At 39.5% G+C, this 26,779-nt stretch overlaps 1 protein-coding gene across 2 annotated transcripts in view; it reads right to left on the bottom strand.

The window, feature by feature from the left end:
- The window catches only part of TNKS (tankyrase), a 213,458-nt gene that overhangs the window by 30,636 nt on the left and 156,043 nt on the right, over positions 1–26,779 (bottom strand). For both annotated transcript variants that reach the window (XM_008274070.5, XM_089327292.1), the window contains exons 12-17: positions 18,518–18,689; positions 12,045–12,124; positions 9,599–9,744; positions 6,414–6,579; positions 4,804–5,023; positions 4,408–4,517 (exon numbers count right to left, since the gene is read on the bottom strand). In XM_008274070.5, the coding sequence (XP_008272292.3) occupies positions 4,408–4,517; positions 4,804–5,023; positions 6,414–6,579; positions 9,599–9,744; positions 12,045–12,124; positions 18,518–18,689 (894 nt within the window). The remainder of the gene's footprint in view (positions 1–4,407; positions 4,518–4,803; positions 5,024–6,413; positions 6,580–9,598; positions 9,745–12,044; positions 12,125–18,517; positions 18,690–26,779) is intronic.

Genomic DNA, 26,779 nt, shown 5'->3' with positions numbered 1-26,779 from the left:
CGAGGCTAGCAGTTGGAAACAACATCAAGGTCTTCCGTTACATGACAGGGGCCCAGCACTGCCTCCTAGGGTGCATTAGCAGGAAACTGAATCAAAAGCAGAGTAGCCAGGACTCAAACTGGCACTCTCATATGGGATGTGGGTGTCATAAGCGGTGGCTGAACCTGCTCAGTCACAATGCTCCTCGCCCTCTTGTTATTTTATCTCTAGTCAATTAACCTGTGCTGACTTAATACTGATTTCGAGCTGGTCAAATACATAGATTATTTCTAAGGCTGTGAGACATAAGAGTGACACTCTGATTGTGGCAAGTGAGTTACAGTATTACACTGGATTTTCATAGTGCCTTAGCTTAGAGAGTACATTTTCCATCTGCATGGTCTTATTTCATCATTACAGTCCCTGTAAAGAAGTTCTTGGCATCCAACTTTTACTAGTGACAAAGCTGGAGATCAGAAGACTACTGGGTTACTGAGCACAGGAGTAGACTACTTTCCAGATGCTCAAATCCCAAGTATAGCCCTTTCCATTACACTGCAGATACATGCAAGGTCAAGCTGGACTAAAACACAAGAGACATTTTCCTGACAAGATCAAAGTGGGAAAGAGTAGGAGAAAGCATTTAAGTAGAGAGCATTATTCTTAAAATTATTCTACAAATTGCTTCTGTTATCTACTCAAGATGAACTGCTACAAAAAATCTATTCCACAAAACTATTACTTCAGAGCAAGTGTAAAACACACAGGATGTGGCCAGGCCACTCCATGTGGACTGGAGCCCTACAATGTCATTAGAATGTCCAGCTGAGGTAGGTATGTGGCAAGAACAAAGAGGAACTTTTGAAAGATACACAAATTTGGCCGGCACCATGGCTCACTAGGCTAATCCTCCACCTGTGGCGTCAGCACCCTGGGTTCTAGTCCAGGTTGGGGCATGGGTTCTGTCCCAGTTGCTCCTCTTCCAGTCTAGCTCTCTGCTGTGGCCCAGGAAGGCAGTAGAGGATGGCCCAAGTGCTTGGCCCTGCACCTGCATGGGAGACCAGGAGGAAGCACCTGGCTCCTGGCTTTGGATCGGCGCAGCACCGGCCGTAGCGGCCATTTTGGGGGTGAACCAATGGAAGGAAGACCTTTCTCTCTGTCTGTCTCTTTCTCACTAATTCTGCCTGTCAAAAAAAAAAAAAAGAAAAGAAAAGAAAAGAAACACAAATTTATATACCTCCAGATCACAAAAACGTTTTATTTTCCCTTTATATAAAATGGTTATATCTGTCCTTTGTGTGTCCATAAGTTGAAGGAAGACAAAGTAGCTTTTTAAATTTTTATACAGGATTGTGGTAACATTAGTCCTTATTTTAAGGCACTTCATTGAAATCGAGAGCAGCTGATCTGATTTGGTATTGATAGCCCAATACACGATTATAAATAGCATTAACCAGGATTACTTTGTAGGGCAAAGATTCTCAGTGGGGAGGATGACCTCACTGCCAATCAACAACCAGTGAGTCAAGAGAGCGATTCATCAGGGGGAGAGGCTGCACACAGGAAAAAAATGGCAATGGAAAAAAAAAAAAGGTCAATAAATCACCAAAATAAAGGTGTTGGTGGATAACAGTGCATAGCTACTGAGCTGCTTGAGTTTTGAACTTACACGTTTATTATGTGGAGGTTTTTAGTCACTCAAATAATCGACCCACACAATGAGGTAAAAATGCCTGCTCATTTGAGTTTTCAGAACAAGATAGACTCACCCAGGTGGAACCAAAACCTCTACAGCCTGGAGAATTTTCTGTTCATTTTCACCTCAGTAAGTTACCTTCACTTACAAACAGCTAAGCAGTAGGGGTTTGATAAAGCAACGGAATAACATAAAAAGAGGTGAGAAGAATTCATCGTCTCTCACTTGGAGATAGAAACGAAGAGTCCGAGCTGTGAAGAACGGCGGAATCAGATTACGAGAACAGAATAGTGGTCACCTGTCAGGAGACTGGCTATATTACACCTCTCTTCGGCCAGTGACAAGACAGTCTCCAGGGTGCATGATATAAGACAGAGTCGATGTGCAGGCTCCATTAGATTTTAGCCACAACTTCCATGAATTCTATTCCTCTCACTCAGATTGCCAAATGACACAAATGTAGAATAAGAAACATCTCAACCCTTTTCCTATTAGAAGGATGGGAAATAGTGACTTTATAAATTTAGTATTACTTCTTTTATCCTTGGGGACAGTCAGGAAGCCTGTGAGAGGAGAGGGACCGATGGACTGGTACTTCCCTACATCCACAACATGGGCTCAATTGTAGTCTAGAAAGCTGCTGGTTTCACAGAAGCTGCATTAGGTGACGTCACCACTATGATTCTATTGCCACCGTCTGTCCTTACTCACTGGAGATTTACACAGAAGATAAAAGACATTTAAGATCCCATAAGAGTTTTATAAACTCTCAACTGAAGCTTAGCAAAGGGATGATTAGAACATAACAAGGCAAGGGTGGGGAAAGTCAGCCATGGGCCGTATATGACTCTGCCAAGGCAACCACAGGCAAGACTCAAAATTCACAAAGTCTATAGCAGTCTAATTTTTAAGTTGATAATTTTGTATGAGCCATGAATGATGCTATAAATATTCAAATGGCCCTTGGCAGAAAAAAGTTTTCTTAACTCAGCAATATATAGAGAGAGCTCATGCTAAGAAGTTTAGTCTGCAAATGATATACATGTGTAATTATAACTTCAGGGTAAAAATTATATATAACATACACGGACACTTCATAAAGTTCATTCTAAGTGGAATTAAAAGATAAGCTCATTTTGGTACAAAAAATTTTGAAATCCATGCACAGATTTCTTATAATATATATTTCCATGAACTTTTAAAGATTTGTTTATCTGAAAGGCAGAGAGAGAGAGAGATGGAGAGAGAGGGAGAGAGACAGAGAGAGAGATCTCTGATCTGCTGCTTTACTCCGTAGTGGGCACAACGGTCAGAGCTGGGCTGGGCTGAAGCTAGGAGCCCAGCACTCCATCTAGGTCTCCTACATGGGTGGCAAGGGCCCATGTACCTGGGCCATCTGCTGCTGCTTTCCCAGGAGCATTAGAAGGGAGCTGGATTGGAAGTGGAGCAGCTGGGACTGGAAGCAGCACTCCTAAGGGAAGCTGGAATTGCGAGTGGCAGCTTAACTTGCTGAGCCACAGTGCTGGCCCCCTCCAAGAACTTTTGAAAGACCTCTCATATATGTAGTTAGCAGCAAATATTTAGCATGTCAGATCTTCAGTAGAAATGTTTGTTGTACACTAGAACTGAGAATGTTATGCAAAGGAAGATCAAAGGGAAATTCTAACAATCTCTGGAAAGATAATTGTAGTTTCAAAAGGACTTCGGTACCAATAATATATTTATTAAATATTATAACTTCCTATTAATTTATAATTACTCTTGGAAGTATAATTTTCTTTCTTGTTTGCCCAATTCAAAACTGGGTTGTTTGCTTTCCTTACAAGTATTCTCACTCAGATTTGTCATTTTCCTGAAGTCTGAGCACTGGCTTTTGTGAAACTGGCCTGAAAAGATGAGGACATTCTCTTTGTGAAGAGAGCAAAAGGCAGAATATGGAGATCAAGGTGCTTAGTTTGGTTTTTATTTATAGCTTGTCAGGCTTTTGCAAATCCAGAAACCGTGCTCATCAATAGTGATTCCAACCATGAGGACATCTGGTGTGTACAATCTGGCCTCTGGGGATTTTTACAGTCAAATAGGGATTAAAAGGATGAACACACAAGCACAGAGCATCTGCCTTATTTCTACTGTCATGAGTCATCAGGCCTGGGTAGGCCTTGGTTACTTCTAGTCAGTCAGTTCTGACAAATGGCATCAAGATATAGCAATACGCCTCTTCTTACAGATGATGGTTAGCTTTAGTGTTAGACAGAATGTCTCTGAAGTTCCACGGTGGGGTTTCAGCTAGTCATCTGAATTCTATGAAACTATATATGCCAATTACTTGACCAACTTATATGAATATTTTAAAGATGCTGATGACATACATAAGGCACCATAATGCCCATGCCTATATAACAGGCTTCTGGGCCTGCTGGTTTCTAAAATGTACTTGGGGTAGAGTTGGAATATATTACGCATGTCCATAAATATTAACTGAGCACCTACTACACAGCTCTTATTATGCTAGATAACGTGGATAGATCAAAACTCTGTGAAAGGCATCATGGTTGGCTAAAACATAGCTAAGCTAAATGGAGAAGGCAAGATGAAAACTCTGAATAGGAGAATAAAATTGTGACAGATTAAGTTGCCAGTTACATATTTATTTGCTTACTGCATACATTTAATAAAGTAGGAAAGGTGGGAGTTAAGGGAAGCTTTCTAGATTCTAATTTCCGCGTGCTTACCCCGTAAGATGCTGCATTATGAAGAGGGATTAAACCGCCTTTGTCCTGGGCATTAACATCTGCTCCATGTTCCAGAAGATACTCAGCTACTTCCAGGTTATTATAGCCTGCTATTAGAGTGAAAAAAGATAAACACAACAGATTAATGGGAAAGAATATATGTATATACGTTATATACATCAGAAGAAGTTCACATTTGAGCACTTTTTGCTTCAAAAGATAATACTATTATCTGAGAATTGAGAGCATTCACAGTAAGAAATATACAAAAGTACGTCAATTGAAAGCATGTTTCTACGTGGTGCCCTACGTTATGCTCAGCACTGTTTGTTGTTGTCGCCTGCTTGCTTCATGCCTTGGTGAGCTGCTTCAGGTCTTTCAGGAAGGAACACCTACCTGCCAGGTGCAGCGGCGTCGAGTTCCTGCCCTGGGTGTCTCTGCAGTTGATGTTCTCTGCGGTGCACAGCTTCTGCACTCTGGCCAGGCAGCCCTTCTTGGCAGCATCCAGTAAGGCAGCGTCTCCTCTCAGCAAGTCCTGAATATCTGTGTCTCCTTCTTTTACCAAATCTAAGGGCGTATTTCCATCTCTGTTCTTTTTAGTTGGATCTGCTCCATGCTACAAAAAAAAAAAAAAAAAGAAAAGAAAAGAAAAGAAAAGAAAAATGGGGTTTGTGTTTTGTGTAATGTCTTTGCATTGGCAGATGATAGGCAGGTATATATGTATTTACCTATTTTATTTAGCTTACTCTACCTCTGCTCATTTGAAGAATGTTATCTATTACATATGCATTTTGAAAAAAAAAAGAGGTAATATCTTGTTTACTGTCACAAATTCTCCACCTGGCAATACACTGGATCGGCTCTCCATTATTCAGTCAAAGGCTGAGGGCCAGTGGTGCTACTGAAATGAGGAGGCTGGAGAGTGATTCCACTCTTCACATGAGGTACTTTGTCTCAGACTCCAAGTTGTCTTTGGAAACCTTTCCTTCTTTCAAGAATGGCCAGGATACTAATTTTGACCATGTTTAAATTATAAAAGGATACTGAGTGGATATAATGAAAAACAGAAGAAAAAGGTTTGGTAATATTTTTCATATGAAGTCACAAAATTAGGTACAAATGAATAAAAAATTATCTTGATTTAAAAAGTTTAAACACCCATACCTGTGAAATAAGGTAAATCAATGTCAAGAAATTTTATTATAGTTCTCATATAGACTGCTATTGGTCCACTGTAACAACTAGGAATAAACCAAGGTAGACAATGGATTCACAATCACCTGGAAGCTATTTCTCACCAACCAGTGATAATAAAAATAAGTACAAAATCATGGGTTTTTTTGTAAGACTCTTAAGAATAAGTATTTGAGCCCATGAAAGGGCAGAAGAATTTTTTATAGCTAACAAGAAGAGTTTTTTTCTCTAGTTTAAGAAGCAAAAAAAGACATAAAAGCCAGTGTTGAGTCATTTTTATATCATTTAATTTAAAAAAAAAACCACAAAATTATTGGTACTCTCATATAACTACTAGTTTCTACTGTTTTAGGTATTTCTCAAAAACCTATATCAACAATTTCATTTAGAAGTTACCTTACATTCTAATAAGAACCTGCTAGTAAAATAAGATATGTGCTTAAATAATAACTAATGATGAGGAATGAGTTAATAATAGTAAAAGAGCCAGTAAGAAGAAAAAAATCATCTTGACTGAAAAACCTGTTGCTCCCTGTATCAATTTTTTTAGATTTTAAAATTGTAAGTATTAGGATAATACTTAATACACACAAATTAATCCAACCCTATTCCAAAACCTAATCAGTTCAGAACGGTACTGGCACTCCTCAAAGCTATGTAAGTATCATATCACACTTAACCATGCCTCTAAAATAGAATATGGAAGAAATTTCTACAATAGTTACTTACAAAATATTCCAATTTAATTTCAAGTAATAACCCAAAATACATAGAATTGCCTTATATTTTATAACTTTGTTTAAACTACATACTTTCAAGAGGAGCTTGCAGATCTCATATTTTCCTTTAGCTGCTGCTTCATGGAGGGGGGTAAACTTCCAGAGGTCCGCCACATTGACAGAAGCCCCGTGTCTCACTAAGAGCTCAGCCACCTCATAGTGTCCATATGAACAGGCATTATGAAGAGGCACCAAGCCGCTACACAAAAGAAAATTATTTTAAAGTCACAAAGCAAATATCTGTGTTAAAATGGTTTATAATCAAATAATGTATTTTTATTGCACTGACTATATTAAACATCCATTCAAAAAGAAATCATTCTCATTTAGTCTTTCAGATACAATCATCTACTTGTAAATAACTTTAAATTCATATTTTCACCTTGACAATAGAAAGTCCAACACTACAAAGTGATTTCAGGGTTAATTAATCAATAATCTAGTTTTATTTCCTCTCAGATTTTCTTCCATTTGGGTTTTCCTAATGAAAATGATAAGCTTATAAAATCTACAATGCAATTCATCTTCTTGATTTAGGCCAGATCTACCTTTTATATTTTAATTTGTAATGACGCAGTGGTTTCTGTGCGTAGGGTTAAATGTCCAGGTGCCAAGCAATGAAAACTGACAATCCAACTGATGGAGAAAGTATTCAGAACAGAAACCAATGATGGCGATTATAAATTCTAGTCAGAAAAGAAAATCTCAGGCCGGCGCCGTGGCTCAATAGGCTAATCCTCCACCTTGCGGCGCCGGCACACCAGGTTCTAGTCCCGGTCGGGGCGCCGGATTCTGTCCCGGTTGCCCCTCTTCCAGGCCAGCTCTCTGCTATGGCCAGGGAGTGCAGTGGAGGATGGCCCAGGTGCTTGGGCCCTGCACCCCATGGGAGACCAGGAAAAGCACCTGGATCCTGGCTCCTGCCATCGGATCAGCGCGGTGCGCCGGCTGCAGCGGCGGCCATTGGAGGGTGAACCAACGGCAAAGGAAGACCTTTCTCTCTCTGTCTCTCTCTCACTGTCCACTCTGCCTGTCAAAAAAAAAAAAAAAAAAAAAAAAGAAAAGAAAAGAAAAGAAAAAAAAGAAAAGAAAATCTCATTGCCTCAGTTTATTCATATGGGCAAGCTATTCTGTGGCGACTCGACATTCTGATTAAAAGGCAAACTGGCCTTCTAAAATGGCAAAGATGCCTCCATATAGAAGTGTGCATCAAAAGAGTAAGTTTAAGTTGAATGTAAGACATGGCAAAAACAGGTGTCAAGTATCTTTTTATTTAGAAATCTGTGCTCTGTTTAAAAAACATCTTCCAATGAAATATCCTAATAGGCAAAAGAAACAAATGTTTTTTGCTCTCCAATGCACAACTCTTTGAAATAATTAGTGATATTATTATTGAATATTCATGTCTCGTATAATCACTGAAAAAGATAAAGAAATACATAATCAGTAACTGAAGCTTAAAGTGTACAGGTTAATTCTACACAGTTTAATTCATTCTGTTATATAATTATAAATAAAGGTGTTGGCTAGTTTTGAGAGGATATAAAATTAATTCAGAATATGGAAACTCATTTCAGCTAACACTCCCTTCTTATATTTCTAACTAGCTTTGGTGGCTGCTTTAAGCTCTGTCTAAAGAAATTCAAATAATTTAGCAAACTAATATAAAATGTAGAATACTGGAAGTAGTGAAAATGATACCAATGACTTTGAGATGGGTGGCTTCTTTTTTGAAGAGTTTATATATCTTTATTTTTAAAAAAGATTATTTTACTTGAAGAGTTACAGAGAGAGGGAGAGATATAGACAGAGACAGAGAGAGAGAAAGAGAGAGATATCTTTCATCTGCTGGTTCACTCCCTAAATGGTCGTAATGGCTGAAGCTGAGCCAGTCCAGAAGCCAGGAGCCGGAAGCTTCTTCTGGCTCTCCCATGTGGGTGCAGGGGCCCAAACACTTGGGTCATCCTCTGCTGCTTTGCTAGGCACATTAGCCGGGAGCTGCACTGGAAGTGTCGTCCATATGGGATGCCAGCACTGCAGGTGGTGGCTTTACTTGCTCTGCCACAGCACCAGCGCAGATTATATAGTTTTAAAAGCAAAAAACATCCAAAGGGATAAACATTAAATTACAAACCAGATAAAAAATTCATACACTGCAATAAGATACTACATCTAAGCATTAAGAGGATTTGAAAAACTATTTTTTTAAAGATTTTATTTTATTTTATTTGAGAGGTAGAGTTATAGACAGTGAGAGGGAAAGACCAAGAGAAAGGTCTTCCTTCCGCTGGTTCACTTCCCAAATGGCTGCAATGGCCAGAGCTGCGCCAATCCAAAGCCAGGAGCCAGGCAATTCTTCCCGGTCTTCTATGTGGGTGCAGGGGCCCAAGGATTTGGGCCATCTTCTACTGCTCCCCCAGGCCATAGCAGTGTGCTGGATTGGAAATGGAGTAGCAGGGACCAGAACTGGTGCGCATTTGGGATGCCTGCACCGCAGGTGGAGGATTAACCCACCGCGCCACAGCACCGGTCCCTCGATGAACTATTAACTACTGATTTGGAAAGAAAGATATTCAAGATAAAGCACTGGGTGAAAACAAGGAAGCCACTAGGTAGACTATCTAGAGAGTGGTATCATCATTCTGAGTTAGAGACCACCACCAGTGGGGTGGGATGTGATGGCCTAGCAGGTGAAGCAGACACCTGCAATACCAGCATCCCATACCGGAGCACCAGGTCAAGTCCCAGCTGCTCCACTTCCAATCCAGCTTCTTACTCATGTGCATGGGAAAGCAGTGGAAGATGGCTTAAGTGCCTGGGTCCCTGCCACCCACGTGGGAGCCGTGGATGACTTCTAGGCTCTTGGTTTCAACTTGGCCCAGCTCTGGCCACTGCAGACCCCTGGAGAATGAGCCAGTGGATGGAAGATTTCTCTCTCTCTTTCCTTCTCTGTCTGCCTTTCAAATAAATGAAATGTCTTTAATAAGTAAATAAATACCACCACCTCCACAGCATACACACTCGCTAATGCATTTGAAATATCTGGATTACATACAAATTTAATGTTGCATCTCTGGCAGGTGTGCTGACCAGAAATTTCCATTTTCTGTACGGTACATGTTTATAATGTTTTTAAGCAAGCATACAAAAAAGACTCCAGAGATTTTTGTTTTGAAAGCATGAGGAGAATGACTCCCACACAGCTGCACTGTGACACGTACCCTTTGTCTTTGGCGTGGACGTCTGCTCCATGGTGTAACAGGTACTCTACAACAGACACGCGGTTATAGCCTGCTGCAAAGTGTAGCGGTGTCGAGTGCCGGCCCTCTAAGTCTCTGCAATTCACATTTTGAGGGCTGCAAAGTTGCTTTTGTGTTACAGACAGACAAAAACAAAAAGATTAATATTCATACATTATACTCTAAAATAGCATGGCATCTGCATAAATTTTCATTTTTTGATGACTATTTCCAAAAATCAGATAATGCAAATGAAATTTAAAAATCAGCACTATGCTTGGCTTTATGGTGATTACAACTACTATGTATCAAGTAATTAAATCTTTCCCAACATTTCCTGGTTAAAATTATAGTCAAACAGAAAAACCCACAATAAAGCAAGGAAGGCCAATTACGCCTTGTTTTTTCAGCTTTTTAAGTCTTTCCTCCCAGAGCCTGCTTGTCATTGTACATGTGCTTATACTAGCATGCTTTTAGCCATACTTTGCTCAAATAAGATCAACCTCAGTTGACTAGAGAACAGAGTTCTTGTCTCCTCTCTCACGAATTAAACAAGGAAAAAGGCTCTGGAATAAATTATTTTTCTGCTTGGATCACTCACTTGGTCCTTTGATCTACTACTGCAGCAATGCAGAGGACAATGCAATAAAGGCACATAAGTAAACAATGCTTTATATCACTTTTGGGGAAATGTTTGTTTAACTCTACAAGTCAAACTGATTTTAATTACACTCTAGTTGATGCTCTTTACTTCCATCTTCCTGGAGATATCCTCCAAATCTCTTTTCAAAAGAGCCTTTTGACTCTTTGATGCTACCATTTCCAGCCAACCTAAATCCTAAGCTCAACATTGTTTCCAAAACACTAAGAAGTAAGGAATGAAAGGCTGCATCATTGCTGGTAGTAGTATCTAAATACGTAGTACTCTTTCAGTGAGGGAATTATTATCTATCTATGAAGAGGATCACTATCTCCATTTTATAGCTAAACTAAGGCTTAAAAAGTGGCTTATCCTTTTTGAATAGCTGCTAAGAGGTAAACTAAAGACTTAAACCCTCCTTTACTGATTTGTAATTTCTTGATCTTTTTACTGTATCATGTATCACTGCTCAAATTCAGGGCAGTGAAGAGAAGAAACAAAATGGAAAGAAGAAAAGGTAAATAAAGTACAGAGGAGTGGCATTTTCTAGGCCACAAGGTATGATGGGTGGAAGGGCCTTTCCAAGAATTTGCCAATCCTGACTGCCATTAAAATGAGCTTCTAGTACATCAAAACTAAGAACCTGAAATGTCTGTGTTTCTACAGATATATGAATAGGGGTGCAAAGGTTTAAATGTGTGTATACCCTTCCAAAATTCATGCTGAACCTTATTCTTCAATGCAATAGTATCAGATGGGGTGAAGGCCCAGCATGCAGCCCTTCTTGCCCTTCCTGCCCTTTTGCTTTCTGCAGGACACAGTGACGGATGAGGCGCCATATTGGAAGCAGCAGACCAGCCGCTATCAGACACTGAACCTGGATCATGAACTCCTCAGCCTCTAGAACTGAGGGAAGTAAGTCTCTATTGTTTATAAATTCCTCTGTCCATGGTATATTATTATAGCAGTACAAATGGACTATGATAAGGAATATTCATACTGGTATGATTAAAAATGAGGGCTTTTCAGGTTGCAAAATTTTAACATGACAGGAGGAAGCTGCGTAGCAAGGAAGAGTCTACAATCCCTACTGTAAGATAGAAGAGATCCTGGAAGTGTCCATGTTTTGAAACAAAACTAGAATTTCTAGGCAACTGGGTATCATCAAGAATGCTAAAATTAGTTTGCCAAAAATTACAGTTTCTTAATAAGAGGTGACATAGCTAAGTTTGTGAAAATCTGTTTTTTCTTTTTGATGGTCCAATGGATATAAAGCACTTCATGAGAACTGCTTTGTGGTAAAGATATCTTCTGAACCTGGATCTTTCTTCTGCTCAGCCTTATTATTGCCTGGATTTAAACAGATTTACTTAGAAGCTTAAAAGTGGATTGGTTTGGGGCCAGTGCTGTGGCACAGAGGGTCAAGCTGCCATGTGCAGTGCCAGCATTTCATATGGGTGCCAGCTCGAGTCCTGGCTGCTCCACTTCCAATCCAGCTCTCTGCTATGGCCTGGGAAAGTGGTAAAAGATGGCCCAACTCCTTGGGCCCTGCACCCTGTGGGAGACCTGGAAGAAGTTCCTGGCTCCTGGCTTTGGGTTGGTGCAGCTCTGACCATTGTGGCCATCTGTGGAGCGAACCAGTGGATGGAAGACCTTTCTTTCTCTTTCTCTCTCTCTCTCTCTGCAACTCTGCCTTTCAAATAAATAAATCTTAAAAAAAAAAAAAAAAGTGGATTGATTTGCAAAGTTTAACAGCACTGCCTCAGACAGTAAAGAGTACTCACTCACCTTCACAGTTTCCAAGTCTCCAGCTTTAGATGCTTCTAAAAGCCGATAGTCAACATCAGAAGTGCGTACAGGTGTACTTTCTAGAAAGCACAAAAAGAAGGTCTGCTGTTAGTTCTCATGATACCACAAAGCCATGAGGGACGGAGAGCCATTTGGTGAGTGAGAAGAGATTAAGGCATCAGGAATTTCTGAGCTCTACCATGGAGTTTTTCTTAATCTCTTTTCCAATAAGAAAGTGTTCTCTTACTTCCATCTATTTCCATATCTTCCTAAGCCACATGTAAATAAATACTAATATACACAAATCTTCACCCATCCCTACTACTCCTTCTGTAAATATTATGACAAAACAATTGACAAAGAGACTATGGAAACCTAGAAACATCTTCATGACACCTTGGTTTTACAAAGTGCTGTATCAAAGCTTTGGCACATATCTATTATGGAAACCTAATGTTTAATTTTTATTTTTAGCCTTAATATAAAACTATTCCTAGAATAAGAATTATCTTAGAAAGTATAATCAGTGAATAAAAATGGTCTACTAAATACAGACATTTGTTTAATTCACACCTGGCTTCAGGGAAATGCAATTTAAAATGTATAATTGGAACATATGAGATCAATGTTAAACAAAAATATAATTGGACAGTTAAATACAGAGGCTGGGGGCTGCACTGTGGCATAGCAGGTGAAGCTGCTGCCTGTGATGCCAGCATCCCATATAGGTGCCAATGTGTGTCCTGGATGCTCCACTTCCGATCCAGCTCTCTGCTAACAGCCTGGGAAAAGCAGCACAAGATGGCCCAAATACTTGGGCCTCTGCCACCCATGTGGGAGACCCAGATGAAGCTCCTGGCTTCAAGCCTAGCTCAGCCCTGGCCTTTGTGCCCACTTGGAGAATAAAGTGGTAGATGGAAGACCTCTGTCTCTGTTTCTTTCTACCTTTCTATCCCCCTTTCTCTCTGCTAACTCTTTCAAATAAATAAATAAATAAATAAATCTTAAAAAAAAATCCAGAGGTTAACAAATGAGGTATTTTGATTAATCCAATATAAGCCAACCAAAAATTCATCTTGCTTTGCTCCAAACAAGGCAGGTTTTGAAAAAAAATTGATAATATATCACCCAAAGTATGGACACAGACATTAAGTGTGGCTTTTATAATGAGTGCACACACACACACACACACACACGTAATGCAAAAAGATTGAGCTCCAGGAGACCTGCATTGTAGACTGAGCTCCATATTCTGTCACTTTGGGCAATATTTGCTTGGTTTTTATGCTTACAAAGGGGGAACTGGTTTCCTTCTCAATGTTTCAGACTTAAGACACCTTTAAGCCCACTGTCCAAGTGAGAAGATCAAGTACTGCTATAAAGAAGTTTTACGTTTCAGAAGAAGTACTTCAGTTCTTATGGTTTAAAGTGCTTTGTTCAGGAGAGTAGTTTTTAAACAGTAAGTAATGAAAATTTTTCATTGGTAGATAAACTGTTTATTTGATCATCATAATGATAATACTTAGCAGATAAAATGCCAAAATTACAGGGAGGAAAGAGAATGTTTAATAAAATGAAGTACACTGCAAAATTACTGTTCTTTAAAAGGGAAAATTATATTACAATTGTTTGTGCTATTTACTGAGGAGTCAGATCTTGCACTTCTTTACATTCTTTTCATGTGGGAAATAGTCACAAAACACTTGCTGAACAGACCTCCATGCTAATTTATATTGGGGTTAATGTGAATGTCAAATTTTAGCTTTTGCTTTTACTGCCTTTATTCTGTTCTTTCACTTCAAGCGCATGCATTCTAAGTGTGCATGAAAGTTACTGCTTTTACTGGTGAAAAAGTCTACTTGTATTATATTCCTATGAGAGTTGCAGTTTATAACTCGCTGAAACATCTTTTGACTATCTATATAGGTGATATTTTTATTAGTCATTTAAACAAAACAAAATGGTGACCACGATTTTAGAATTTTTGGGACACAATATGGCTGACGTTTTGAATTCTAACAAATTGTTGGAAATTGCCACACCCATCTGGATGCACACTGACCAGTAAAGGGTATATTTTCTCATCAAATAAAAAGTTTTATGAAAATGTAAGAATGTTTCTCAAAAAACAAAATCTTAGTCTTGATCAAAGAGCAGAAAATAAAGATACTGATTAAATTATTATACTAACTGTAGAGTCCTGCATCTACTATAAATCTTGAATAGGCTTACAACAGACTCATTTTCAGAAACAATGTGTACAAAGTATTAACTGAAAGAATATATATACCAACCCAGGAATTTCGTACTACAGTGATACATAATTAAACAAAGGAATATAAAAAGTGAAGTTAGGGTTGTGTGTGGCCAGAAGGTTAAGCAGCTGCTTGGGGTACCTGGAACTCATAGGAGTGTCTGGGATTCAATCCCACCCTCTGCTTCCGATCCACCTTCCAGCTAATGTGCCTGAGAGGCAGCACTTGATGGCTCAAGTACTTGGATTCCAAGTGCCATGTGGGAGAACTGGATGGAGTCCCTGGCTCCCGCCTCTGGCCTGGCCTAGCCCTGGCAGTTGCAGCCATATGGGGAGTGGACCAGTGCATGGAAGATCTCTCTTGCTTCCTTGCTTTCTCTTTCCCTCTCTGTCATTCAGCCTTTCAAATAAAATCAAATAATAAAAATACTTTAAAAATACAGTTAAAAAAGAAATGTAAGTAAAGGAAGAATAGTCGATATGCAAAATACTGTATTAGTAAAACTCTTTTTAAGTATACTGGTTTTTGTAGAATATGAAATTAAAGACTTTATCTAGGGTTAAAAAACTGGCGATGGGCTCCTAATTTTTTGAATGATCCTATTCTGGCTCACCAGAATTTAAAAAAAAAGTTTCAAAGGCTGGAAAGCAGTTTTTTACTTAAAAATATCTCTTATAGAATAGCTCTTTGATTAGTATTAGACTACTATCCTGACAACCAGCCTTAGTGGCCTATTTCTGTGTGTCACTGTAAACAAGGATTTCAATGTTTAATTGAACTGTCATAAGCCTCTAAATCCTCATCTGTGTATATGATTACACCAAAGTAATGCTTATCCCACACTGGGATATACAATCTGAAGAAATCAGGTCAAGATCTAGTCTAAAAGTTCCGTCCAAAAGAACTGTGTGATGCTGGAAATACTTGTTATCTGTGCTAATATGGTAGCCATGGGCCGAATGTGTCTGCTGAGTACCAGAAATGTGGTAAGCGAGACTGATGAACGGATTTTCAGTTTATTTAATTTAATTAACTTAAGTGTAGTTCACATGTAGCTGGTGACTACCAAATTAGACACAGCAGACTAGAGAAAACAAATTTTCTGAAATGATGTTTTTTTTAAAATGCTGATTCATGAAAATCTATTCATCTTTATCTTCTTTGCTCTGATATTAATTTTGACATAAATATTGCCAGTAACTTACAAGGAAAATTTCAAAACATTTTTTTTATTCAAAAGGCAGAGTTACAAAGAAAGGTGGAGAAACAGATTATCTCCTATCCGCTGGTTCACTCCCCCAGTGGCTGCCAATTGGCCAGGCTGAAGCCAGGATCCAGGGACTCCATTCAGGTCTCCCACGTGAGTGGCAGGAGTACAAGCACTTGGGCCATGTGCCACCACTTTTTCCTAGGTGCAATAGCAGGGAGCTGGATCAGAAGTGGAGCAGTTAGGATTCAAACTGGTGCCCACATGGAATGCTGGTGTCACGCACGGGTTGGGTGGCTTAACCTGCTCCACCACAGTGCCAGCCCAAAAACTTTATTAATGCAATCTTCTGGCAACCACAGACTTGAAGCTTCTAAAGTAAATCTCAAGCTCAATATTAGCACATGTATTTCAATGAATCTTTAGGATGTTACTCAGAACAGAATGCCAACTTATTATATGATCGAGGAGATTATAGATATAACCTGGAATTCGATTAATAAATGCTGTTAAACTGAAAAGTTCAGTTACTGCATGATCCACAGTCTACAGACACACAATTTCCTACCAGAAATATTAATTTAAGAAATTATGTTCAAGGGCAGTGTTTGTGTAGTGCCCACATTCCATTTTGGAACATCTGGGATTGAGTCCTGGCTCTGCTCCCAATTCCAGCTTCCTGCTAATACATTCCCAGAGAGGCAGCAGATGACGGTTCAAGTAATAGGCTTTATGTCACTCACATGGGAGACCTGAATTAATTTCTTACATCCCAGTTTTAGCCTGGCCCACCTCTGGCTGTTGTGGGCATCTGGAGGAACAAACGAGCAGATGGGAGGGTGATCTCTCTCTTTCCAGCTCTCAAAAATAACTAAACTAATTAATTAACTAGTTAAAAATTACAGTCTCTTTCAAACAAGAAAGAATTCCCAGAAAAGAAGCCAAAAACAAAATTGTTCTGAAGTATAAAACTATACCATAATATCAAGTATTTTTACTATCTTTCCAGATCAATGAATATTAAAAATTACACTAAAATTTCGACATGTTTAGACATGTCTTATTTTACAAATCAATTTTAAAAGCAGAATTATCAAAATAATTGAAGAATATTTCTTGTATGATTCAGTACTTAATTTTATCTTTTACCAGAGCTCAAATACCCCAACTTTACTTATTTAGATGATATTTTAAAAAGTACTGTATGGGCCTGGCACTGTGGTGGAGCAGGTAAAGCTGCTGCCTGCAGTGCCGGCATCCCATATGGGTACTGGTTCTAGTCACGGCTGCTCCACTTCCAATCCAGCTCTCTGCTCTGGCCTAGGAAAGACTGGAAGATAGCCCAAGGCCTTGGGCCCTTGCACCCGTGAGGGAGACCCAGAAGAAGCTCCTGGCTCCTGGCTTTGGATTGGCCCAGCTGCAGCTGTTGAGGCCAATTGGGGAGTGAACCAGCAGATGGAAGACCTCTGTCTCTGCCTCTCTTTCTCTCTCTGTTTAACTCTGTTTTAAATAAATATAATTAAAAAAAAAAGTATTGTATGGCTCTAAGCTGCTTGATTGACTCAATCCTTTCTTCTCCGTTTTGTTAATTATTTCTTTAAAATTATGTTCAATATTATTAGAAATTTTGACATAATAGTTGTATGTTTGATTCATAGTTACTACTTACAGAAACTAAGTTAAAATTCAATACTAAATGATGCTTAGTAGAAAATATGAGAGCAAATTTAGAGTATTTTAATAACAATCACGATTTTTAGAAATTCTTAGAATTTACTGAGAAGGCAGAAACATTTCCTATGCACAGAGAGATACCTTCTTTAAGCAAATGTTCCACTGCTCTGCAGAAGAAGGAAGGAAAAGTCATGTTTAAATAGTTTAAGCTTGCACTCCTACAATAGGAAACCTCACTCCTTCAGACACAGCCTACACATTCTGAGAGTGAAAATGCCCAAGATAGGCTTTCCCGCAGTGTGTAAACATCAGCTCATGCTCACCATGTAAGAATGAGCTAGCACTAAGAAAATCAATTGTCATCAATAGTTTTCACAACGTTACACAATAGTTTTATGAGGTTGTTAGCACTGATGCAGCTTTTACAACACACATACCATGGTCACTATGGAACGTGGAGGGCTCCATTTCAGCACCCAGCAGTCATTCCCACTTGGGCTGAATTTCATGGAAGCCCTTTAGAAATTTAAGGGGCCAATTTTTGTCTCCTACTATGGAGTATTACTACTTAATATTTATCAATTATTTTAATCTGTAGCCTTTTCCATTTTATTTGTTATTTTAGTCTGTAGCAGATATATTCTGCACACAAAATCAAAAGGGTAGCAGAGGAGCCAGTAATAATAAGTTTCTTTTGAATGTAGCTGATCATTTTTCAGTGGGTAGACTGTGTTATTTCCTCCCATTTTAGGAATTAGGTAGCCAATGTCTATTTTCACATTAATGTTTGATCTTCCTCAATAAACTAAATATTAAAATATCTAACATTGTACTAGGCAAATACTATAACATTCAGCAAGATTTCATAATTATATTTAAATCAGGAAAAGACAAAATAATTTCATATTAGTACCATGAAGTTAAGAATTATAAAAGCAGGTCAGAACATTACACATACAAGAACAATTAATTAAAGGTCATTACCATTTGAATGACACAATTTTCTCTCTTTGATTGGTTTTAGAGCCACTATAATTCTACATGCTTATATGAGTTTTCAGTTCTCTTTGATCATAACACCCTTAAGTCAAGTTTTTAACTACAAATTAAAAGTATATTTTTCTCCTTCTCAGGATACCTATGCTTCACCCTACCAAAAAGGGAGAGTGCAGAAAGAGCAAAGACTAAACTGCAAAAATAGGCATCAAAAAGGGGGGGGGGGGGGCAGAAAAAAACACTCCAGAGAGCTACTTAAAAAAAAAAGTGGTATAGTTTGTCGGTATATTTCAGTGGAACTGGACTAGAAGGCACAAACACAACAAGCTCTCTGGACTCACCACTCAGAATCTGCTGCACCGCTTCATTCCCCATTTGTGCTGCTGTAAAGCCTTGTAAGGAGATGATGGAGGGATCAGAGCCATAACTCAGCAGGAGGCGGCAGGTCTGCAGGTGGCCTGCAAGGGCAGCTCTATGCAAAGCAGTCTGACCAAGGGTGTCCAGCGCGTTCATCTGAAAAATCATTGGATGGGAAAACAGAATTGAGCATCTGCTTTTGTTCCCTTCGACATCTTAGCAAATACATTCTTATGAGTAAAATCAACTATCAAAGCTTTTAGAAAAATGCCACAGATGTCCATTATGTGAGTTTTGCTCACTGGATCTGAAAAAAATATTATCTTCCTTTCAGGTACCCTGTTCTGACCACCCTATTGAAAATGACAACATACTCCTACTTCTCCTTCCCTAACGACCACCTTTCTTCCTGTTTTCTAACCCCTGCCAAATCCTGACAGCTGGAATCTAAGGTCTGTGAGGGCGGGACTCTCCTCTGGTGATCACTGCTTGACAGCACTTTGGAATGAATGTGTTTTATCAAACGTATTCCCAGAATACATAGAGACAAAAGAATATGCACACCAAGACCGTCAAAGCAGTTGATTACATTTCATTTCTAATTTTAGGTTGGCTATCCCAGAATACTTGGGACCAGAAGCATTTTGGGTTTGAGATTTTGACATATTTGCATATACCTAATGAGATATCTTAGAAAATAGGATCCAAGTCTAAACATGAAATTCATTTATGTTTCACATATATATACATCTTTAGGGTAATTTTATACAATACTGTTAGTGCACCTGCATTTTGACTGTGACGCATCACATGGGGTCAATGTGGGATTTTTCACTGTGGTGTCAGCATTTAAAACGTTTTGGATTTCAGATTTTTGATTGAGGTCTACTTGTGATAGAATGATAGTTGAATTATAAAGACATTTAACCAAAAGATTACTTGAGGGTTTAAATGTTCCACTTTTAAAACCTTGAAGAATTACACAAGAAGAATGATTTAGCTAGTTTTCAGGTTGTTTAAGACAATGTGGAACTCTGGGATCATGTTCACGGTTTGGTCCAACCTAACTGATCCTATGTTCCAGGACCTCACGGGAAAGTCTACTCTTGTCAGATCGAAGCCATGTTTATGTACCAGCCGCTTCTTTCAGAGAGGCTCTTCTTCTTCCTGCATTTCTAATCATGAGAACTATTCAAGTCTTTCCTCCTCTAAGAAGTCCTCCTTGATTACTCAAAGCCTCGATGACTACCCTTCTGAACACCTAATGCCAGTTAGCATCTATCTTTGAAAAAAAATCTACTAAATTTTTATTTTATATTGAAGACAGACACAGAAAAGATCTTCCATCTTCTAGTTCATTCCTCAAATGCTCTCAACATCTGGGGCTGAGCTAAGTCAGCAGCCTGGAACTCCACCCAGGTCTCCCATGTGGGTGGTAGGGACCCAAGTATGGAGCTGTCACTGCTGCCACCCAGGGGTGTGCATTAGCAGGAAACTCAATCAGAAGTGGAATAGCTGAGACTCAAACGAGGCACACAGATATGGGACAGGCATCGTAAGTGGTGACTTAATCTGCTGTGTCAAATACCAGCCCCATTTATTTATTATGTGAAAGGCATAGAAAGACAGAGACAGAGATCTTTCATTCACTGTGTCATTTCCCCAATGCCTACCACACTCAGAGCTGGCCCAGGATGAAGTCAGGAACATCTGCTGCCTCCCAGGGAATGTATAAGCAGGGAGCTAGAATAAGAAGTGGAGCCTAGACTTGAACTCAGATACTCCAGTGATGCGAAGTGGGTGTCCTGACAGTTGGCTTAATGCTAAACCAAACACCTGCCTGCTCACCCCTTCCCCACCCCTGCAAACTATATATTGTAACACTGGGGTAATTTTTATCATGTAAAACTAAGGTTACTGAGAACATGCATTATATTATATACATTTCCTGGGTCCTCTAGAAAGTTCCCCATAAAAAAAAACATAGTAAATACTCAAATATATGCTGATAGGTTATTCAAAACACTTGTGTACATCAAATAAAAAGTTAAGAAAGGATTTAAAATAATTGGTCTCTCTGTCCGCAGCCTTTCATCACTGTCAGTAAGGCTGTCACATTTATTCAGGCAAAGGTTCATCTAAATCCTAAATGGTTATTTGCAAAATTCACCATGAAAAATCAACATATTTAATTCTATCACATTGGCCAGCAGAAAAATGACTGCTTATTCATAACAACATCAAAGCATAGCCACTAACACTTATCAGTGGAAAATAAGGTGCTAAACTAAACTTGAATTTTTCTATGAATACTTCTTTGCTACTTCTTGGATAAAAGCTTTGGGAACATTCTAATCATTAACATTTTTTTCCTGGCAATTGGAAAAGAAACTAAATTATTCAATTACAGTAATGGAAACCCCCATCCGGCTTGTTAAATCATGGGAACATCATTTGAGACATACTACTCTAAAATACAGATTGCATCAAGTTATTACTCAGCTCGGAATAATGATTACTTAATGCCTTCAAATAAAGTTGAATCCCTCAGCCTGTCATTTCAAACCATATGCAATTACTCCTATGCTAACTTCCTTTCCTACTGTCATTTTTCATCACCATCTGATAGGCCTGCTATGCCTCAGCTTTATCAGATTACAAGGAGCCCCATTATACAATGAAAATGTTAGTTTCTAAAGTTATTGGTAAAAGAAAACTTGCTTTTGGTCCAGATTATCCCTGAAAACACATTAACAACATGCGATAGTAGAGACAGACCATAAAGTTTCTCTGTAAACTACCAGCCAGTTTACCTCCAGTGTACGAGATTAACAGATTCCCTTAGATACAGCACATACAGTAGCTTTAAACATTAAAAACACATAATATGTAAAGGAGATTCTCTCTATAAATCTGTATGGTAGAATTGAGTATAATACAGAAAATAGCAGATTCACTTCTCCCACCTGTCACTCACTCTGGGGCATGTCCTCATAGACTGAAATGTAAATTGTAAGCCATATAAGAGCAATCCAGGATCATTATGTAGTCTCAAATGCAATACTCTCCCCTGACCCCAAGTCTCAAGAAACAACCTCTAGGACATAGCTGGAATAAATGTCTTCTGCATGAATGAGACTTAAAACACACGGTTGATAAAAAGAACTCTCTGCAATTATCTGAAAAAGTCCCAACCATTAGAGGAGAGGAGATCGATAACCCTAGAAAGTTGATAACTTGATTATATACTGGAGCAGTACATCCTCAGCCCTCTGGTTTGTATCTATGGGGCATTTACTCATTCCTCAAGGTGGAACAGTTTTGTTCTCGTATTTTCGAAAACCAAACTTAGACAAAGTCTAAGGACCATGTAACACAAAATTATTTGTTTCAGTAAATATACAATCTTTTCAATTATAAAAGAACACTACAGTTATTTCCCAAAGCTTAAAAAATATCAGGAACAGAAAAATACCCATGGAACGCTTTACCAAACAACAAAGCTAAATCACTAAAAGAAGTGACAGAGGAGCCAGCGCTGTGGCGCAGCGGGTTAAAGCCCTGGCCTGAGGCACCAGCATCCCATATGGGTGCTAGTTCTAGTCCCAGCTGCTCCTCTTCTGATCCAGCTCTCTTCTATGGCCTGGTAAAGCAGTATAGGATGGCCCCAAGTCCTTGGGCCCTCAGATGCACATGCGAGACCCGGAAGAAGCTCCTGGCTCCTGGCTTCGGATCGGCCATCTGGGGAGTGAATCAGCGGATGGAAGACCTCTCTCTCTCTGTCTCTACCTCTCTCTGTAACTGTCTTTGAAATAAATTAAATAAATCTTAAAAAAAAAAGTGACAGGCCAGCGCCACGGCTCACTAGGCTAATCCTCTGCCTGCAGCACCGGCACACCGGGTTCTAGTCCCGATCGGAGCGCTGGATTCTGTCCCGGTTGCCCCTCTTCCAGGCCAGCTCTCTGCTGTGGCCCGGGAAGGCAGTGGAGGATGGCCCAAGTACTTGGGCCCTGCACCCACATGGGAAACCAGGAGAAGCACCTGGCTCCTGCCATCAGATCAGCGCGATGCGCCAGCTGCAGCGCGCTGGCTGCAGCGGCCATTGGAGGGTGAACCAACGGAAAAGGAAGACCTTTCTCTCTATCTGTCTCTCTCTCTCACTGTCCACTCTGCCTGTCAAAAAAAAAAAAAAAAAAAAAAAGTAAAAATAAAAATAAAAAGTGACAGAAAAGGACTAGTGAGTAATGTCATAAAAGTACTCATTGCATGGAAACAGTAACAAAACTTAAACAATTTGGTTATACTCTATACCACCCACTTGAAGAATCAATAATGGGGAAAATACAAAGTAGACATTCTGTAAGGGTTTGTCAGGAAGGATTATTCTTCACTAGAAGCAAATGTCAAATTTCTCAAACCTTCTAGTATTAGGACTTCAGGTTTTTCCTTTTGTGATCAAAACCTGAGTCGGCACAGGCATTGGGGTGCAGGGGGTTAAGTCACCATTTGATTTGATTGCATTCCATATCTATGTGTTGGTTTGAATCCTAGCTACTTGCTTCTGGTCTAGCTTCCTCCGAATACGCCTGGGAGTCAGCAGATAATGGCTCCAAGGCTTGGGTCCCTGCAATCTAAATGGGAGAAAGATGGAGTTCCAGGCTCCTGATTTCAGCTTGGCTCAGCTCTGGCTGTTGTAGGCATTTCAGGAGTAAACCAGTGAATGAAAGATTTTCTCTTTCTCTCTCTGCCTCTCAAGTAAATGAAATGTAAGTAAACAAATAAATACAAAAAAGATGACTAGGGCAGTTTCACACATCCCATTCACACAATCATATCCAATGCAAAAAAAGAGAAGATTCATACATACATTTTAAAACAGAAGAAAGCTTTGCCAGTACATTTTTCTCACCAATCCCTACTAGCAAGAATCACCAGACCCAGCCTCCCCTGCAGTAAATGGTCTCTCAGACTGAAGGACTGGGGAAGCTATGACTTGTGGGTTAATTCCAACCAGCTGGCTTTTTTTTTTTTTTTTAAAGAATATACTTTTTTTTTATTTGACAGGTAGAGTTATAGACAGTGAGAGAGAGAGAGACAGAGAGAAAGGTCTTCCTCTGTTGGCTCACTCCCCAAATGGCCGCTATGGCTGGCACTGTGCCAATCCAAAGCCAGGAGCCAGGAGCTTCCTCCTGGCCTCCCATGCAGGTGCAGGGGCCCAAGCACTTGGGCCATCATCCACTGTCCTCCTGGGCCACAGCAGAGAGCTGGACAGGAAGAGGAGCAGCCGGGACTAGAACCCGGTGCCCATATGGGATGCTGGCGCCATAGGCGAAGGATTAACCAAGTGAGCCATGGCGCCGGGCCCAAGAATATACTTTAAATAAAGATCCAAAATCAGGAAACCAAAGGGATTTGCTTGTTAGATCGTCAGAAGTTTAATTAGTTAGTTCACAAAGTACAGAAGAGGGAAACAATGAAAATATGGAAAGATAAGCTGCAGTAAGATCTTGGTATTCTCAGTCAGAGAATACCAAGAGAGAGCTCAGCCTTTGTTATCACAGAACTTGGAGAGACCATGGGAAATTCTGGAATAGGCAGGTGGTATGAGCAGAATCCAGCTTCAGGAAGGTAACACTAGGAAACTATCTTCTGTCAGAAAACCAATTCCAGAAACATACATATATAATAGCTGGTATAATCATTTAACAATATTCAACAAAGTTAGCCTTTTAAAGTTTTGGTGACAAATGATGGTGTGCAGATAATGTTTCTTACCTTCAACCTAAAATGATTTTAATACATCTGCTACCTGTTCCCCGGATTATCGTCTCTGTCCATCAGGACACAGACCTGTTTCAGATCTCTAATTTTTGTTTCTCTTTTGGAGACTTATTAAAGCCTATTAATTTTTTTCATTGCTTAAAGTGCCCTGGTTTGAGTAAAAAAAAAAAAAGATACAATATCACAGGAATACAAAGTCTGCTTCAACTCTTAAGAGTACTTGAAATCAAATTCTAGACTGAGGTTTACAAACTACTAAAATATCCTTGATTTACCCCAGGAGTGAGGAATGTAGAGCTCACAAAACATTTGGTCTAGCTCTGCTAAGGCAACAGTAGTCAGGACTTGAAATTCAACAAATCTATAACAGACTCATTTTTAAGTTGATAATTCTGTATGGCCCATGAATTATGTTACAAATATTCAAATGGCCTTTGGCAAAAAAATGTTCCCTAACACCTGAACTAACCAAAACCTCTTTCCCTGGAAATATGAAAGAAAAAAAAAGCGAAATGCCAAGGTTTATTGAAATGCTTAATATTAAAAATAATCAATTCATTTTATCTCTCATAAAAATACTATTTTATTCTAACATTTTTAATGTTATTTGAAGGTCATTATCCTTGCTAATTTGTACATAGTTATAGCACCTCCTATGAGTAATGAAAGAGTCAAAGGAACACAAATTCAATTCTTAACTAGAATTCTGACATGGCAATGACTACCTAAAAAGGTTTTTAATCCTTTACGTGTTATAACTCACAACAAAACATGGAACTAGATTTTGGCCCATCAGCTGAATTTGAGTATATTATTATTTATAAGCTTTTAAACTTCATGTGGAACTTTAGAAAATCTCCTAATAAAAGTGCAAAGGAAACCCAAAGCAAATAACAGGAATACTTATGGAAATATGGCAGAACCAAGTCATTACATATCAGTAATAACACTGAATGTAAATAGCTTAATTTTTCTATTAAAAAACATAGACTGGCTAAATGGAATAAAAAACAAGAACCATCTATTTGCTGCCTGCAAGAAACACACCTCACCAACAAAAATACACAGAAAATGAAAGCGAAAGGATGGAAAAAGATATTCCATACTAACAGAAAGCAAAAACGAGCATCTTAATAGTAGCCATCTTAGTATCAGACAGACTTACACACAAAAACTGTGTAAAAGAGACAAAGATGGGCATTAGGTAATGTTTACAGAATCAATTCAACAGGAAGATGTGACTATCCTAAGTGTATATGTACCCAATTCCAGGATAGCTGGCTATTTAAAACAAATGTTAATGGATCTAAAGGGAGACATAGGCTCCAACACAATAAGGGGGGCCATCAACACCTTGCCTTTTTCAATGGACATATCCACTAGACAAAAAAGCAACAAGGAAACAACAGAACTAATCTTCATATGGACCAAATGAACTTATAAGACATTTCATCCCACAGCTACAGAATATACATTCTTTTCATCAGTGCGTGGAACTTTCTCTATGACAGGTCATGTGATAGTCCATAAAGAAATTCTCAACAAATTCAAATAATTGAAATCATAGCACTTATCTTTTTTAACCATAAGGAATGAAGCTGGAAATTAACAACTTAAGAAACTCTAGGGCTGGCACTGCAGCTCAATAGGCTAATCTTCCACCTAGCGGTGCTGGCACACTGGGTTCTAGTCCCGGTTGGGGCGCTGGATTCTTTCCCGGTTGCCTCTCTTCCAGGCTATTTACATTCAGTGTTATTACTCTCTGCTGTGGCCCGGGAAGGCAGTGGAGGATGGCCCAAGTGCTTGGGCCCTACACCCCATGGGAGACCAGGAGAAGCACCTGGCTCCTGCCTTTGGATCAGCGCGGTGCGCCGGCTACAGAGCGCCAGGCGTGGCGGCAATTGGAGGGTGAACCAACGGCAAAAGGAAGACCTTTCTCTCTGCCTCTCTCACTATCCACTCTGCCTGAAAAAAAAAAAAAAGAAAAAAAAAAGAAACTCTAGAAAATACACAAATACATGGAGATTGAACAACATGCTCCTAATTAACAGGGGGTCATAGAAGAAATCAGAAAGGAAATAAAAAAAAATCCTAGAAATGAATGAAGATGATAATTCAACATATCAGATACAGCAAAAGCAGTAGTAAGAGGAAAGTTTAGGGGCCAGCGCTGTGGCGCAGTGAGTTAAAGCCCTGGCCTGAAGTGGCGGCATCCCATTTGGGCGCGCCAGTTCAAGACCTGGCTGCTCCACTTCTGATCCGGCTCTCTGCTATGGCCTGGGAAGGCAGTCCTTGGGCCCCTGCACCCGTGTGGGAGACCTGGAAGAAGCTCCTGGGTCCTGGCTCCAGATCAGTGCAGCTCCGGCCATTGTAGCCATCTGGGGAGTGAACCATCGATGGAAGACCTCTCTCTCTCTCTCTCTCTCTCTCTCTCTCTGCCTCTCCTCTTTGTACCTCTGACTTTC

This window comes from Oryctolagus cuniculus, chromosome 2 (assembly GCF_051225735.1).
Source record: "Oryctolagus cuniculus isolate XC-2025 breed Fujian yellow rabbit chromosome 2, ASM5122573v1, whole genome shotgun sequence".
In the NCBI taxonomy this organism is placed as follows: Eukaryota; Metazoa; Chordata; class Mammalia; order Lagomorpha; family Leporidae; genus Oryctolagus; species Oryctolagus cuniculus.
This window is presented reverse-complemented; position numbering and strand designations above follow the sequence as displayed.